Source organism: Eptatretus burgeri, chromosome 6 (assembly GCF_056783735.1).
Source record: "Eptatretus burgeri isolate ZD-2024b chromosome 6, Ebu_testis_v1, whole genome shotgun sequence".
Classification (NCBI taxonomy): Eukaryota; Metazoa; Chordata; class Myxini; order Myxiniformes; family Myxinidae; genus Eptatretus; species Eptatretus burgeri.
The window spans coordinates 32,239,330-32,257,543 of record NC_140966.1 but is presented as its reverse complement, the minus strand read 5'-3'; the positions used below and the strand labels follow the sequence as shown (position 1 = coordinate 32,257,543).

Here is an 18,214-nt window from a genome sequence, read left to right as displayed (position 1 = left end):
CTGCACAGTTCATCTTAGTCAGCAGTGCCAATGTGGTCAGAGTTATATGCACCTGCTGAAGACTTTACCTCTGGAGAAGTCTCCCATCCATCCATTGGAATCATACTCTGTGCAGAGCGTTGGTGCTGCCTAAGCAGTCTCCTTAGCTATTGGACACAATCCTGGACAGGTCACCACTCCGACACAGGATACCAGCATGCTGGCACTCATTTTGACGACCTCAGAAGGATGACAGGCAGAGTCAACCCCACCTGGTATCAATTCAACAGCCAAGCAGGATTTGAACTCAGGACCAAGCCCACCACCCGAACCATTAAGCCAACACCAGGTTGGAGAAGTCTTGCGGAAAACAAAACTCTTCTCCAGAGGGAAAAGTCAAAAGCTGGTGTTACACACTGGAAATAATTATAACCACAATTGGAGTAATATTATAATTTATGAGCAAAACAGGAAAAAAGTTACGTGAGACAACACACGAAAGTCTCGTTCTTACTTTTGTGGTTTACCAGGTAGATGCTAGGTCATAATTTTAACTATTCTCATTGGAAGTTAGTGAATGAATTAACTATTTTCTGCTTTTTCTGTGGCGTCACCAGCAGGTTGGATCCTTCTTCAAGCCATTACAATAGGAAAGCCCAAAATAAAGAAGCCACAGAATGAGAAGTACAGTGACAATTGTACTGTGGTATTAAACCGTGCATTCATTGTTGCAAGATTCCTGAAAGTCTCGTTCTTATTGGCTGTTGTGCTAAGCTTCCGAAATAATCATTCTGATTGGCTGTTATGTGAAGCTAACTTTTTGCATGGAGACACAAGGTTCATTGGAAATCAAGTGATGATTTATTATCGCGTCGGCGGGTCACCGGGGTTGGAAGTGAAAATGCAGGCCAAACCCGCCAGATGTTGGTTACTTGGAACCATCGACATTCTGATACTTAAATGTCAATTTCACAAAAATCACTCCAAAAATCCCACATCATATCTCTATAAAATAGAACATTATGAGCAAAACTTTACATCGACTTTTATGAAACGAGCCTAAAACAATATGAATAGCTGAGCCGATAAATAAATACCACCTTTTTCAGCGTACGGGTCAATGCTGTACTTTTTTTTTTTTCCCAGGAAGTCCAGGCCTTGACTTGTTTTCATAATCGACTTATCTGTGGTTTAAGACGTTGAATTGTATAAATGAAAATAAATTGCAAAGTGTGATATTTTCTGAAATAAATTGTGTAATTGTTAATTTAAAACACACCGCAGCAAGTTTCCACAATGTCGTGGATGCGTTGATAGAAAGTGCGACGTTAAGCAAAACGACGTGAAGCAGGCGAGATATTCCCAGAGACGTCGTGTTATAATGGGAGGATGCGTTCCCAGGGAACATTTTCGGTCACCCAAACATAACTTTAACCTCACTAAACTACACATTCGAGACAAATATTAAACAGGTCAAAAAAGAAAACAAATTAAATATGTGCACAAAGAACAATGAAATAAACAGTTACAAGGAAACTCACCAAAATGTAGGAATTTGTGGGCTGGGAAGACAAAGCGGAGGTCATCTTGGAGTGATATGGCCCTCCCGTCGCCCTGATCAGGCTTTTGGGTGTGTCACGCGGTAAATCTGGAATCGAGAAATCTCTGATCCAGCTGTCAAATGGGGTGCGACGAATCCAGAGTGGAGAAGATGTCACTGAGGTGCGAGATGGTGCGATCAGAGCGCCAGAGAAATATGAATATTTGTACAAAGACTAATCTCATGTTGAGAAAACCAAGAAGGCTAATCGTGGCTGCAAAGCTAGGTGGACAAACATTGAGTGCTTGTATTACAACGTCAGGTGTTCATATTTATTCAGTCGTGAACTGCGACAAAATGTAATGTACTATGAGCCAGTCCTGATGATGATTCTGTAGATTGTTTTAAATACTGTACCACTGTATGATAACAAACATGTTGATAAACTATTTACATTCCTAATTTATCTGACAGGTGCACACGCAAAGTAGTAAAAACAATATGCACAAATCAACTCATTAATATTCTTGACCCTGGAAGTACCAGAGAGGAATTAACACATCTGTTGTTCAGACTGACTGACAGTTTGGCTAACTACCATAATTGATCGAGATTAGTCTTCTACATACTTCTGGGCCGCTTTTTTTTAAGAGGCCTTGATATCTCAAAAGCCTTTGACAGAGTTTGGCATCAGGGTCTGATATCCAAGCTTCTCTCTTTCAGCTCTCCGCCTTCACTCTGCTCTCTCATATCGAGCTTTCTCTCCGACCGCTCTATCTCCGTAATTGTCGATGGTTCAACATTGACCCCATTCCCTATCAACGACGGTCTGGGAAGCTTCCCTCACATCTGGAGAGGTTCCAGCTCCACATACTTACTGGACAGAATTGAATTCAAAGTTATTTGACTTGTCAACTCTACCAATGTGACCTCAAAACTCGACCCGCTCAAATTACGCCGCATAGTAGGCTCTCTTGCTCTTTTCTACAGACATTACTTCGGTTTCTGCTCACAAAAACTTGCTACTTGTGTACCTCCACCATTAGTGAGACCAAGGAATATTTGACAAGCCACTACATCACATGATTATCGTGTGGCCATTGGCAACTCAAGGGTGGGCCGTTACGATGTTTGTTTCTTCCCCTCCACTCCCAAACTCTGGAACTCTTTACTTTCTCATATCTTCCCAAACACTTATGACCTTCCCCTTTTCAAAAATCAGATTTTTTACTTTCTCAAAAACTCTTAGTCTATTCTCTCTTTTCTTACTTTTCTATTGATGCAGTTTTTTATTTAAGGCTTGGCCTTGATGAGGACGATTGAGTCCATGCCTGAAGCCTTCAACTTAAAATAAACAAAATACTCACAATTGACTTATCGATGAATGAAGGAAATAAAAAATGTCAAAATTATCCAATTCGACTGAAACTCCACATTGACTTATCTGCTGAAAAACACAGTAATAAACCACAAAAAAATTAATCTCTTTTTCGTTTTTTCATCCATTCAAAGGATGCCAACAAAGTAAAGCCCTTGCGGTTCTGATTTCAGCCACTCGATGTTCAATAACCATTCCTGTAGCATCCGTGGATGATGCAACTCATTTACAGTACCAATAGAAAGTCGACACCCCTTTTCAAAATTTTCACCTTTTGTTGACTTATCGCCTGAAATTAATTTGCGTTAAATTTGATTTTTTTTTTTTCCACATCGTAACCCACAACTTCCAAGTGAAAAACAAATTCTACAAATTTCATAAAACTAATTAAAAATACAAAATTAGAATATCTTGGTTGGATAAGTGTCCACCCCCACTCCAGTTAATACTTGGTGGAAGCACCTTTAACAGCAATTACAGCTAGCTCTGAGTCTGTTGGGAAAGGTCTCTACCAACATTGCACACCTTGTTTGGGAAATATTTACCCAATATTCTTCTGCACAACACTGTTCAAGCTCAGTGAAGTTGCGTGTGGAGCGTTGATGGAGAGCAATCTTCAAGTCATGCCACAGATTTTCTGTTGGATTTAGGTCAGGGGCTCTGACTGGGCCACTCAAGGACATTTATATTTTTGTTTCGTAGCCACTCCAGTGTAGCTTTGGATGCGTGCTTTGGGTCGTCGTCATGCTGAAAGGTGAACTTCTGTCCCAATTTCAGCTTTCTTGCAAAGGCAGCAGGTTTTCCTCTAGGATTTTTCTGTACTTTGCTCCATCCATTTTCCCTCCATCCTGACAAATGCTCCAGTCCCTGTTGATGAGAAACATCCCCATAGCATGATGCTGCCACAACCATGCTTCACAGTAGGGATGGTGTTTTTTGGGCGATGTGCGATATTATGTTTGTGCCAAATGTAGTGTTTTGCATTTAGTCAAAAAAGTTCCATCTTGGATTTGTCAGACCACAAAAATTTTTGCCAGATGGCTTCAGAATCTCCAGAGTGGTTTTTTTGCAAACCTCAAACGGGACTCAAGGTGGGATTTTTTTAAGTAATGGCTTCCTTCTTGCCATCCCAGCATACAGGCCAGACTTTTGTAATGCTTGGGATATCGTTGTCACATGCACACAGTGAACATTCTTTGCCATAAAGGCATGTAGCTCCTTCAAAGCTGCCATTGGCCACTTGGTGGTCTCTCTGATCAGTCTCCTCCTTGCTTGGTCATCCAGGTTGGAGGGACGGCCTGATCTAGGTACGGTCTTGGAGGTACCCTACGCCTTCCACTTCTTAATGATTGTCTTGACTGTGCTCCAAGGGATATTCAAGGCCTTTGAAATATTTTATACCCATCCCCTGATCTGACCCTTACCACAACTTTATTCCAGAGATCTTTTGAAAGCTCCATGGTACTCATGGTTGAGTCTTCGCTGTGAAATGCACCACTCAGCAGAGGAAACCTACAGGAACAGCTGATTTTATTCTGAAACAAGACCAGTAAATGCTTGTCTGAGACATGGTTGAGGACGTGTTCAACATCAGGTTTTTTTTACAATTAAACTGGCTGCTAGTCGGCCATCTTGGATCTGATCTCGAAAAACAGGTCAGGTATGGGAGCATGCGCCAGAGCAGCGGGTCACTGCGTCCACTTTCCGCCGGTACTCCAGGGGGCTCCGTCTGGCCATCCCCCAGGCAGATGCCTCGCCCATCCCCATCTCCTTGAGATGCCGATCAACCTGCTGCAACCACGAGGCATGTGGTTGGCCCATTGGCCTCCTCCACTCACGAGACTCACTCGCTGAGAGAATCTGGTGAGCAGGATCAGCGTCAGGAAAATGAGCCACTTGTCCATACAGCCGCAGCTGATGCTCACAGACAATGCAGGTAACAAATCTCATTTGAGTCTCTCTCAGCGACCGCTCGTTGGAAACAAAGGCCGACCAGCGATAGCCAAGGATTCTCCGAAGAGACCAGGTACCAAAGGAATTAAGTCTCCGTCTCAGATCCTTGGTCAGAGTCCAAATCTCACATCCATAGAGCAAGACTGGAAGCACCAAGGACCTGAAGACTCGGACTTTCGTCCTCCCGCACAGGTACCGGCAGCGCCACACCCCATTATCCAGTGAATCCATGACTCACCAGGCCCCACCCAGACATCTATTGACCTCTGACTCACAGCCAGCAGAGACATGAATATCACTGCCAAGGTAAGTGAATCTCTCCACGACCTCAACATCCTCACCACAAACAGGCACAGACAGGACAGCAGTATCCAAGATGTCATTGAAAGCCTGGATTTTAGTTTTGACCCAGGAAGCCCGTAATCCCAGCGGCTCTGACTCTTCATTCAGCACCTCGAGGGCCCCCAAAAGGATATCTAGTGTCTCCGCAAACATGACTGCATCATCTGCGAAATCAAGGTAAAAGATATTGACATTCCCAAACGATGCACTGCAGCTTGATCTCTCCGACATCCTCCCCAGAATCCAGTCAATACAAGTAGAGGAGAGTACACACCCCCTAAAGAACTCCAGTAACAACTAGAAATAGTCAGAGATGGTAGCACCACATCTCACAGCATTCTCAGTACCAGAGTAGAGTTCAGACATCAGATCAATCAGTTTTGGTGGCACCCCACGAAGACCAAGAATTCTCCAGAGGACATCCCGATTCACTGCATCAAATGCTTTACAGAGATCAACATAAGCTGCAAGCAGCCCCTGCCGAAACTCTCGTCTGCGTTTGGTGAGGACCCAAAGAGCAAGGATACCGTCAATCGTTGACCTCTTTGGTGTAAAGCCGGACTGCTCTGGACGCTGGTGCTCAAGCAGATGGTGGCGAACCCGATCAAGAATTATCCGAGCAAAGACCTTGCCCGGCACTGAGAGCAGTGTCACCCCTCGGGAGTTGTTGCAGTCTTGGCGATCACCCTTCCCTTTCCAGAGAGGGACAACAAGGCCCCTCTTCCAGTCAGTTGGGATGATGCCTGTGTTCCAGGCAGCTCGATGCCGACAACTCGCCTCGATGACGCCGACAACTCGCCTAGATGACGCCGACAACTCGAAAAACAATGACGTGCTTATGTTAGCCATCGTTCATTATCTGTGTGCCAAGTTTTAACAAGATCGGTAAATGCATGTCCAATAAATGGTTCAGGATGTGTTCGACACTGTGGGTTTTTTTACAACAAAAATAGCCACCAGTCGGCCATCTTGGATCTCATGTCAAAAAAAAACCATGACATACATATGTACACCATCATGTGTCTTTTTTCCAAGTTTGAATAAAATCAGTTCGTACATGTCCGAGATATTGTTGAGGACAGGACACACGCACAAATTGTTACGCACACACGCACGCATGTGAAGATGGAGACCAAATCCACAAGCCCCAGTTTCTGATGAAGTCTAATGGGGGCTAATAATCAGAATCACTGCAATTTTACACAGGTGGAGGCCACTTAACTTGGTGTGTGATTTTGAAGGGGATTGGTTACACTTGAGCTAATTTACAATTGCTATTATAAAAGGGGTCAGGGGACATATTATAAAAGGGGACACTTGTCCAACCAATATATTCTCGGTTTGTATTTTTAAATTAATTTTCTGAAATTTATAGAATTTGCTTTTCACTTGGAAGTTGTGGGTAACAGTGTGCAAATAAAGGTGGGAAAAGTCTGATTTAATTCCTGGCTATAAGGCAACAAAAGGTGAAAATTTTGAAAGGAGGTGTAGAGGCACTGTATGATGATCCTCCAAGATTTGATGATGATGATGATGATGATGATGATGAAGAAATACCTTGCTGGAAGTTTTCGTCCTTTATTGAACAGTTTGGCCTTCAGTGATAATGTAAATGTAAAAATGGCTGCACGGCTAATTGACTTTCTAAAGAAAGTGTGGGACTAACTTAGTATTTTCACAAAAAGTGAGGAGTGGGTGGGTTGTGTGGATCTGATTTAGTGGATTTACAACGAGAGGGTTGGGAGAGGGCCGTAACTCCTCTGAGCCCCCAAAGGTGGACCTGTACAGGACCTTTCTCCAATTTCCTCGTTAAAGGCTGGCAGCTCTGGCAATATATTATGTACCTGTAACATGAGCCCATCAATGAAATAACTTAATTTTAGGAAAGTGAAAATACGTTGGCATAGAGTTTATAAGGAACAAGACATTGATATCTCATCAATGGACATTTAATGTTGTGGGTGAGCTGACTGGACAGAAGTGGAACAAATATGAACTTTACCTTTAGAGCTTACATCGCTGAAAAATTAACAGGATAAAAATATAACAAGTATGAAGAACTTATGATGTTATTAAGGAGAAAAAAAAAGGAGCAATAACATTCCTATGCAAAAAGATTTTGCACCGCTCAGTGCAGCATTTGTCGATTGAATTGCAGCATCGTCAATTTCTGGTGACGGCAACAAGGTCCATCAACCACGGAACGTTCACAAGCAATTGAGTGCTCCACACATCAATAACGTTGTTAACTTTTTTTCTTTACTTTCATGAAGAACTGAATCTGAATTTTGTTTCCAATTTTGCTTCAGGTGGAATTTAATTCCTTTCCATTCCATGTACATTCCCATTCCTGTTCCTTGTTAAATGTAAATACTGTTGCGGATTTCGCGCCCGCCGGCGTGCGAACGGCCACATAACTCGAATCGCGGCACGTCGCCCACCGGACGGACAATTCAGTCGTGACCGTCTCGGAACAACGCCAGGAGCAAGTCACGGGTGGGAGTTTAACCTCACCATGATCGTGCCAATTGCCCACCCACGCAGGATAGGGTTGCTCACCAAATTCGATCTACCTAAGTACCTGCAAGAATGGTCGACCGGGCGATCATACCACGCCACAGGCCGACTCCGGACACAAACTGCTTAAGCGGTCCGTTCCGTACTATCGGGATAACCGAGCGGTGTTATCGTAGACATGGACGGTTCAGATTAATTTCCGGGATGTTGAACCCACTATGAACCCCTTACGTGATGCAAGATGGAGATTCAAATGGAGAAAAGATGAAGCGATACGGGCGCAGTTCAACATGCAAGCATTTTATTACGTGACACACGGAAAGCACGTATATACAGCCATACACAAAAAGCAAAGGCAAGAAGAAAACAGTTGACACCAACCTAACGCGTACACACGGCAACACTTACACAGTTTTACTTCACAGACGGCGCCAACACACATTTACACAAAAGCAAAAGAAGGAAGCCACCCTCACAGACAAGGAGGCAGACAGGCCCGTAGGCCAAATGTGCGCGGGACCTAGAAGAGCGGCCAGGTCCGCGAGACCGGGGAAGTCTTGCCCGCATCCTCGTGACGCGTTGGCGGGCAAGCCGCAAAATGTCCGCGCCGCTGTGCCCCGACTCCATGCCCCTGGCGTGCTCGTTGGCACCATGTTTGGGGTGGGGGAGAAACGGGGCCCCCTTTGCACTATCTCAGCGTGGGGGAAGGGGAAATTGTTGATGCCCTGAGGGAGGGGAGTGGCTGGCTGGCTTGGGTCCCACGACGAGACGAGCGATCCCCCACACCGCAACCTCGTCGCCGACCGCCGTCCTCCTTGCTCCGACCCACCGCCTGCAGCTCCACCGCGCGCACTCCCCTTCTTCCAGCTCAATTCACAACTCCGCTCCCCAACGCTCAACGCTTCTCGCTTCTCTCACCACGCTTACGCTTAGCTCCACCAGTTCCACATTCTTTTTTCGAGTCGCCTTCCGCTCGCACCTTTATAGCTCTCAGGAGGCGCCGATATGCAAATTCCCGGATCAGAACGCGATTGGAGGCGGGGCTACACCACCCCTCCCCCCCGGTCAGCCATTGGTCGGGCAAAAATGGGCGTGAACCTCCCCTGATCCTAAAATTTGCATAGACGGACATGGACGGAATTCACCTACACTCGCCTGGAGGCGGGGCCAAGCCGCCTCGCGCTTGCCCATTAGACGGAGGAGAAGTGGGCGTGAAGCATTCCTGATCCGCGGATCGACGCGTTCGGCCTCCATGGCCGAATGGATCACATAAATTCCCTCTATACAACGGGTTTGGGCTAACTACACATGTCCCTATGGAAATATCTCACATGAGGGCCCTTTATGGTGTAATGCGAATTTCCACAGCCGTAACAATACTATATTGATCAAAAGCTTTGTTCAGTCATTTCCATTAAATAACACTTCAACAACAACAGTGAAAAAACACCCCGACAGGCCCATTGTTGTCAGGCCTGGAAGAAAATATTTTTTCTCAGGAGGAAAATAAATAAATAAACAAACGAATTAATGAATGAATGCATAAGATCTAGATTGATCGCTATTAATTGAATATGTCCTATTTTTTTTTTTCATTCACTCTGCTTTTTCTTCACATTTCCTTTACCAGGTCACAATTGCTTCAATGAGACAGGCATTGCTTATCGTGGGACGGCCAGCGTCACGAGATCAGGCAGGCAGTGCCAGCCATGGAACTCCCAATACCCACACGCCCATTCCCTAACGGCAGGAACCCACCGGGAGCTAGCAGGAGGACATGCATACTGCCGTAACCCAGGAGGCAAACACTCTGAACCATGGTGCTTCACACTCGATGAGGGCATGCGGTCAGAACTCTGTGACATCCCTGCTTGTGGTGAGAGACACCTGGATTGATGCAGTATGTGCAACGGTTATTTCTTTAATTGCTACGGTGCTCTATCTTTGAATTAACAATTATAACTATAGACCTTATTATCCGATAGCATGCTACAGAGGGAGCCACTGTATTGAAAGATGAACCAAAATATTCCGTGCCAAAAGTACGCTGCTTGCATGAGCACCACCACTGCAGAGATGCCACCATTATCACTGACAGGTAGTCTGTTCTCAGATGCAGGTGTGTTATATCATTTTCTTTTCATAAAATTGCAAGGTTCCCAATATCGTTACAATGAGTAAGTAATAATTCACATTGTCCTGGCAATAGCCTGTCAAATTTTTTGGACAGACAGTAGTCCGTCTTTTCGTGTCATTACAGGAAACAAAATTCAAATTTCAAAACTGTTAACTATGAGCTATCATTGAACTGTTAACTATCCTTGTTGATTTTTTGGTTCACGAGCCAGTAATTGGTTCACAAGTCAGTAAGTGACCACTATATTCGTGATGGGTGTGTGTCTGTCTGTCTGTCTGTCTGTCCCGAGCATAGCTCCGTGGGTTTTGATCCGATCTTGATAAAATTAGGGTGCGAGATTTGTATCATGATCTAGTTGTGTTTTCCAGAGAATGGGCGTGCTGCGACCATTATGGGTGGAGCCACACCCAAAAAACGTGTTTTTAGGAGGTAGCCGGTTTCAAGTTACATCTTCACTGAGGGGGTTTGTCGAATCTGGCAGGGGTTTCAGTATTTGGTTAGCCCAATGGCACCTGAAAAATTAGCCCAATGGCACAAAAAAATCATGGTTTTGGATTGGGGACGATCTGACATGGTCGTGAACGGTTGTCTTGAAGACTTGGAGGGAAGAATGAGATTAAAGAGAATGTGGGAAGTTGGTTCCCCAGGTGGGAGAAAAGAAGAACAAATGAGTGGAGGTGAGAAGTGGTCCTCGATTTAGGTCGTTTCACCAGAAGGGAGTTGATGCTGGACCGTGTGATCCCTGCAGAAATCTGGGGGGACAAAGCACAGAAAGAGCAGAGGGTGCAAGACCAGAAAGGAGGCGGGAGATTCATCACGGGAGATTCCAATAATCTTGAAGGTCTTGGTTTCCACAGTGTCAAGCAGAATAAGGTGTGAGGCAGGGGAGCCGGCCCAGAGGGGAGAGCAGTACTACACCAAGTTGCAGATGAAGGCCTTGGGGATAGATAAAAGTTCAGAAGTCCCAAGGAAAGACTTTGCATGACGGAGGATTCCCAGTCAGCAGCTGGCTTTGAAGGCCAACTTCGACATGTGGTTTGCCCAAGAAAGATCATGGCTGATGGTGAGGCCCAAACATTTGAGTGACAATCTCCAAGAGGCTTGTTGAAGATGGATATGGGAGGGTTTGCTGGAAGGTCTTTTTGGAGTGACAGATTGAGAGTGTGAGATTTCTCAGGATTGAAAGACATGTTCCAAGTGTTTGATCAGTTTTGGATTTTGTCAAGGTCTGAAGAAAGGGAAGAGGCTGCAGCCTTCCTGTCTGAAGGATGAGGGACGTCACAGCAAAGGGTGTGGTCAAAGAGATGAAGAAGATTTTACAGATATTCATAGAGATCATTCATGAAGAAAAGAGTAAATAGAGAGAGTAAGAAGAAATGAGCAAATAGTTTGAGGGTAAATAGAGGTAAGGCAAGGTAATGTATGGGTTATCTGTGAAGTATGTGGTCCACAAATGTTGGTTCACAAGGTTCACTAAAAAGGTCCACAAATTTTGCAAAAATAATAAATAGATAGCCACAATAAGGAAAAACAACCTCAAAGAAAGATATAACAGCAATGACAACAATTATAATAATAATAATAATAATAATAATAGAGCACAAAGTAAGCAATCTGATACCCTTTTCCCTCTGCTTTGAGAGCAGAACAGGGCCCATCGAGTCACTCCAGCGTGCTCTACATCCTCATTCCTAGCGTGGCTATCCCACTTGTTGTGGCTCTGCTTTTCCTGTGGGTCTGCTTGTTCCGCAATCATCGCAAGCCACCTTCGACCGCTTCAGCGCCACCCGTGCACCCACCAGCCAAGCCAACACAATCACAAGCTGTGGAGATGGCACAGCTCGGAGCCTACAGGCCTCAGGTTTATCTTCAACAGTATCATGCATATTTATATTGTCACAACACTATTGCAATGTTAACATTTGACAATGAAAATTTGACAATTGTTAACAATGAAAATATTAACATTTGACCTTGTGGTTATGATATAAACATGACCACTGAGTTATGTTGATTACTTTAATTCTAACTAGTTTATCCCTTTCCTTCATTGTTTTCTTTTTTTTAATTTCATGAGAAACAATTGTCCTTTCCTGCTTTGGGCCTTGTACAGGAGATATCAGCTCACCAACACTCATGTCACATTCCTTCCTAGTCCTTCATAACGTTGCAAGTATCAGCAATTCCAATGCTGGCATTAACAGGCAGTGGAAAAGGCTCGTGCCACCTGTTGTTACGAGCAAATAAAAATTACTTGTGAACTTTTTTATCCTTTATATTCCTGCACCCCGCCATATATATATATATATATATATATATATATATATATATATATATATATATATATATATATATATATATATATATTTTAGCCACCTGCACACCTTGACCTCAATCTTTATGTTCTGCCTTTTTTTCACCACAAAAAAGTATATAGAGGTTATGTTTTTACCCCAGTTTGTTGGGTCGCCTAAATAGGTGACCCTTATTGTCAGTAATTCTGTCTGTTTGTTTGGATGTTTGTTTGGATGTTTGTTTGGATGTTTGTCATCAGCATAATTGGTAGTAAACGTAGGCGGATTTTGACCAAACTTGGGTGGAAGGTACATCTTATGACCTCGTGCTTTGGAAATTGTGGTGGTTACTCGGGACGCTTTGGTTCCCTAGCAACAGCCGAAAAACCTTCAAAAATCGGTACCGTTCACGCGAAATCAATTCCGAAAGCCATTATCCCACGTGGGGTTATGAAATTTGGCACGAATGATCTACAGGTGATGCTCTATCAAATATATTCCGGTTGTTGCGATATATGGAATACTTTACCTCCTGCTCGGCGACCCATCGCCGCCTACCGGCTTGTCTGTCTTTGTTTGTTTGTCTGTGAGCAAGATATCTCCAAAAAGTTATGGATGGATTCAGACAAAACTTGGTGGACAGGTTGTGTGTGAGACAAGGATGAATTGATTAGATTTTGGTGAAGACCCGGATTTAGATACTATAATTTTTTTTCGTGATTCTTCACCATTGAAAGTTCCGGTGAAAAACGATAAATAGCACGATATCTCAAAAAGTTATTGACTGATTTGGATGAAACTTGACGGATGAGTTGGTAGGTGACGAGGACAAGCCGACTACATTTCAGTTGAGGTCCGGATTCAGATCCAACCTATCAGTGGGATACAAAACGTAAACTGTTCGGCCTGGCAGAGGTTTGCGCTCGACTGAGTGCTGTTCTAGTTTTTACTCTGATATCATGAATGTACCTATGTTTCTCACTATAGGCATTCTTATTCTTCTTTCCGAACCCGTTAATGTTTTCGATTTCACCCAAAAAAATTCTGATGATTGCTTTCAAACATGTGAGACCTCTTCATAAAACAGAGGAAGACCCATTGTACACCTTGATTTGTTCTTATCACACCCCAGCGTTCCTTTGGTTCAAACCGCTTTGCCATCTGTTAAATTTTTACTTTTCCCTTTGTTGAACATGCAAATAATACTAACTTACAATCTTCCTGCCTCCGACCAAATTTGTATCGGTGGCTCCTGTGAAGGTTGCCGAACACTATTAAAGGGTCATGCAAATAATGGTTATGCATAGATACTAAACAGTGATATTGTGAACCCACCTGGGCTCTCCCTGAAATGCGCCATACATTTTACCTTCTCTCACTTCCCTTTACCCCTCTTCTTCCACCCCTTTCTCCCAATCTCCTTTACTTTTACTGTCACTTCCTCCACAACTACCCCTTCTTTCATCATCTACATTTTGCCTTATTTTCTTAAATTTATTTCAACAATTTAATTCTCCCCTCCCTTTCCTATTGCTTTTGTAATATTGCTCCATATAAGTATCCCTATCATCATCATCAGCCTAAAGTTAGCCATATTCACCTTCATTAAGGAAATTATCAGTAGCAATCTAAGCATTCAAATCAAGACTACTACAGGATATACTACTTCGACATATCCATCACCATGTCAGTTACAAGAAGCAAAATATTTATTATCATAACTATCGTCAGTGCCTTTGTTCACCGACAAATTATATAGTGTAAATAACATTATTTATTTGATCTCTCTAGGCCAAAGTAAAAGAGGTCCGTCTTGCATCTGTGCGACTGCTGGAAGAACTAGGAGAGGGAGCTTTGGGAAAGGTCTATCGGGGGCACTACTACCCACCAGGCGGACATGACCCTCCTCTCCTGATTGCTGTGAAGACCCTTCGTGACGGACTCACTACACATCACCGTGCCGACTTCCAGCAGGAAGTATCTCTACTCGCTGAACTACGACATCCAAACCTGGCAGGCCTAGTTGCCGTGGCACCATTCGACCAACCACTAAGTGCATTGTATGAATACACCAGTCATGGGGACCTACGTGAGTTCCTTATTCGCCGATCACCTTGTTCGGATGTGGCTGCTGGTCCAGCAGGGGAGCGGGATGGGCGTGATGGACGGCCTCCTCTTGAACTTGCAGACTTCCTCTTCCTGGCAGCGCAGGTGTGTTGGACAAAGCAGATCACTTCTCTTTTTTTTTCTTTCTGTACATCAAAACGAATGCAAAATCTTGTAGGCCACAATTTTTAGCTCATTATAGCATTGTGATATTATATTTTGTCAGTGATTTAAAACTTCTGCTTCGGTTGGGCTTGGTGAACACGGTAAATACCAATCAATATGGAACAATATTATCAGCCTGTGTGATGTGTTGCTGGCATTTCTTTTTCACAACAGGTTGCAGCTGGCATGGAATACCTCTCATCACATGGTGTTATTCATAAGGACCTAGCTGCACGCAATGTGCTTATAGGCGACAGACTGCATGCAAAAGTATCCGTGCTAGGTGTTCGCCGAGATGTGTACGCCTCTGACTACTACCGGATATCACCCGGTTCTCCAGCACTCCCGGTGCGTTGGCTTTCACCAGAAGCACTGCATCTTGGGAAGCTTACAGCTGAGTCAGACACTTGGGCCTATGGTGTTTTGCTTTGGGAGCTCTTCAGTTTTGGACTTCAACCATACCTTGGCCTCAGCAATGCAGAGGTGTGTGAGGCAGTGCGTGCTCGTCAACTGTTGCCCTGCCCAGATGACTGTCCACCACGTGTCTATGCACTGATGCTGGAGTGCTGGCAAGAACCACCAGCTCGGCGTCCACGGTATCGTGAACTGCATGCCCGTGTTCGTGCTTGTGAAGGGATATCCAGCCACACAAGTTCAAACACAACCCCTTCTGGTGGCACAGGTACCACACAAACAACATCTCTTAGTGCTAGCCCTGTAAGCAGCAATATAAGTGGTGCTAGATACCCATTATGCCTGTACGGGGCTCCTCCACCACAATTAGCACAAACCATTCCCCAAGCACAATCTTTAAACCAACCAACATCGATGATACCCCATTATCCGCCACCTACTAGCCAGGCCTACATGCAGGTTGGCCGCTATATGACTGCAACCACACCTTATCCACCTGCCTATCCAGCTTTCGCATACCCAGCATACCCAATGGCTCCAATTGCCCGGATTTCACATGCCGTGCCAGCCAAAAGCCGTTCTCACAGCAGCGCCAGTGGATCTACAAGCACCGGCCACGTCACAACCGGACCATCCTCAGGATCTGGGCAAGATGCCAACACACCTCTACTGGCGCAGCAAGTTGGACCTGGGCCTGTGGCATCCATACCCATCGCGTCTACATCAGCCGGAAATGAAGGCAGTGCACAGATAGCCCTGCTTTCTGGTGCAGAATGCGGTCTACATGTCGAGTTGTGATCGTCACCCACACAGGGATGGACAGCACGTCATGATTCTGATCTTGTGGATTAAACTAGATTTGTCACAAGTATTTTAAATTCTTACTGGACACTTGCTTTTCCAGTGTAAAGTTTTGTGATGACTGCTCTTCACTTATGAAGCTCATGAAGAACACTGCGCTATTTGTCCACTCATTCGACAATCAGAAAAATGCGCAACATGAACTCTTCCACTTTAACCAAGTTGTCCGTTATTCTCTTTTTCGCTTGTTTGTATCCAGTACTGTTACTGTATTTCCTTTCCAAATTGTTGCTTTTGTCTTTCTCACATTTTATTTTGTATATTCTGCATATACAGTATATATATATAATTATATCTCAGACTGCTCATTGCTCTTCAACTTCCACAAATTAATTGCGATTTTTATTTTTCCACGTGGAAGACAATGATTAATGAAAAGTTCGCTTTTGGGTGTTGGAGATGAAAATTGAACTGGCAATTGTCTTCACCCCTTTTATATTCCTCTAAGCTAAGGTAGTTCAGTTCCAATCCCCTTAGTTATTTGCCTCATTCTCCTTTGAACGGTTTTGTCATATTGCCATTATAGTGTTACTCGTGGAATATGCATTTATATTGGTTAGCTAAGATATCTGTGACGTTAAAAGGATTCAACTTTGCAAGGCCAGAACCCATCGCCCCAGCAGTTTCTGATGGGCACGCTAGCTGAGAATAAAAATTGTCCTCAAGATTTAAACTTTGGCTACCTTTATTTTCTAATCGTGCGTAGTAGTCAAGCCATCACAAAAAAAAGTGAAACCATTAAATGTAAAACCCATACAGTACCCAACAGTGATGTCAAATATGCAAAAATGTTAGGCTATCTTTAATTTAATGAGCAGGAGTTTTACATGGCAAGTTTGTTCGATGTAATCACTGGGATCCTTTGTTCAGCACTTTCATAAGTTTTGAACCAAATTGTAACTTAACCTTTTTATGTTCTCTGAAAGCACTCGACTCATGATGGTATGAGTCAAAGTTCCAATCCTACACAATGTTTATTTTCCCATGTTGTATGTCTGGTTTTTAGAGGCTGGCAGGATAGCCAAGTGGTATTCACACTCATCTCTGAGCTGTCTCGTCTGGATTTGAATCTCGGCCCAGCTATACACTGTCATTGTGGTGTTTCACATGCAGGGTGAATCATGAATGTGCGTGGCGTCCCTCGGATAGACGTTATGCCATGTGTCCTGTCTGCTGGCATTAGTTGGTGGTCGTTATACATATCATGGTATCCTTCGTAAAGAGTTGGCGAGTTATCGTCGGCACATGTAAAAATTTAATCAATTTATTTTTCCCCAGGCTGTTCCAGTACCTTAAGGAAGCAAGATACAGCAATTCGAGGTTGCATCTCATTTTATATCTATGGCAGTTCACCAATATTACCTGGTTTTCTCATGTTCGGTAATATTTGTTCCGTTGCCAACATCACCCATGCTTGGGACATCTTCCTCAAAGATCCACTCGTTATTCTTTAACAGTTCATTCGGGTGGGATGGTTAAATTCGAGGAAGCGCATTTGCCTTGTTGTCTTGAGTTGGTTGTTGGTTGTCATGTTTGGGTTCAATTCCCGATCAGACTTCAACTGGCACCCTGATGTTTCACAGGCATGGTATTGCATCAATGAATCCATTGGATGAGATGTTAATCTGGAGATCTGCCTTCTAACGTTATTTGCTGGGGATGTTCGAGATACCCTGCTGTCTTACACAAAGTAGGTGATTACTGCTGCCTATTTGGGAAAGGTCCATATTTCTGCCCTCAGCTGCCCTTAGTGCGGACATATAAGAACGATCAGACTGCGCAAGTGACCGCTCTCCATCTTGCCAGTAAGACCCTGCACAGCATAGCTTCCAAAGGAGGCACTTGCTCTGGTGGACGTTACTGGAGTCCATGATGGAGGTAGAATGGACTTCAGAAGTGCTAGAGCTTCTTCTGTGTGTAATCTGTACATTAGACTAAGACCTGCTATAGTTCTCTTGTGTGGTAGGGGGTCGATATTCAATTCCTGTGGCGGTGCCTAGGTGATACGTACAGCATGACATTACACATTATCCAGCTTCTTAAGATGCATGGTACTTGCAGACATCCATGCGAGAGGAACATACTCCACTGTGCCCCAGAAATGGGCTCTGTACACTTGGGCTCGACCAGGTGGATTCAAATATGGCGAAATACAATGAAGGACACTCACTTTTTGTCCAGCTCTAACTGCAATGGAGTTCATGTGAAATTGGAAACCTAAGCTCCGGGAGAACTCAACTCCAAATATGTCCAGCTCATGTACTCGCTGCAGGGCTTGTCACCCACAAAGAACTCCGGAGGCAGCTCACTAGGTCGTCACTGAAAGACATGACCTTGCATTTGTCAGTCACCAATAGGACATTCCATTTCTGCCCCCATTCGTAGATCTTCTGTAAATCCTCCCTCAGAGAAATGATGGCATTATCTTCATCCTGTAGATGGTAGTAGATGGTACTATCATCAGCATAGAGGCAGGTAGGATTAAGCAAGTTGTCACACAGATTGTTAATGTACACTAAAAACAAGGT

At 44.0% G+C, this 18,214-nt stretch overlaps 1 protein-coding gene across 3 annotated transcripts in view; it reads left to right on the top strand.

The window, feature by feature from the left end:
• The window catches only part of ROR1 (ROR family WNT receptor 1), a 167,964-nt gene extending 151,611 nt beyond the window's left edge, over positions 1-16,353 (top strand). For all 3 annotated transcript variants that reach the window (XM_085884491.1, XM_085884492.1, XM_085884490.1), the window contains 4 exons: positions 9,340-9,585; positions 11,493-11,707; positions 13,932-14,351; positions 14,586-16,353. In XM_085884491.1, coding sequence (XP_085740617.1) covers positions 9,340-9,585; positions 11,493-11,707; positions 13,932-14,351; positions 14,586-15,623 — 1,919 coding nt within the window. In that variant the 3' untranslated portion in view covers positions 15,624-16,353. The remainder of the gene's footprint in view (positions 1-9,339; positions 9,586-11,492; positions 11,708-13,931; positions 14,352-14,585) is intronic.
• Positions 16,354-18,214: the final 1,861 nt, after the last annotated feature.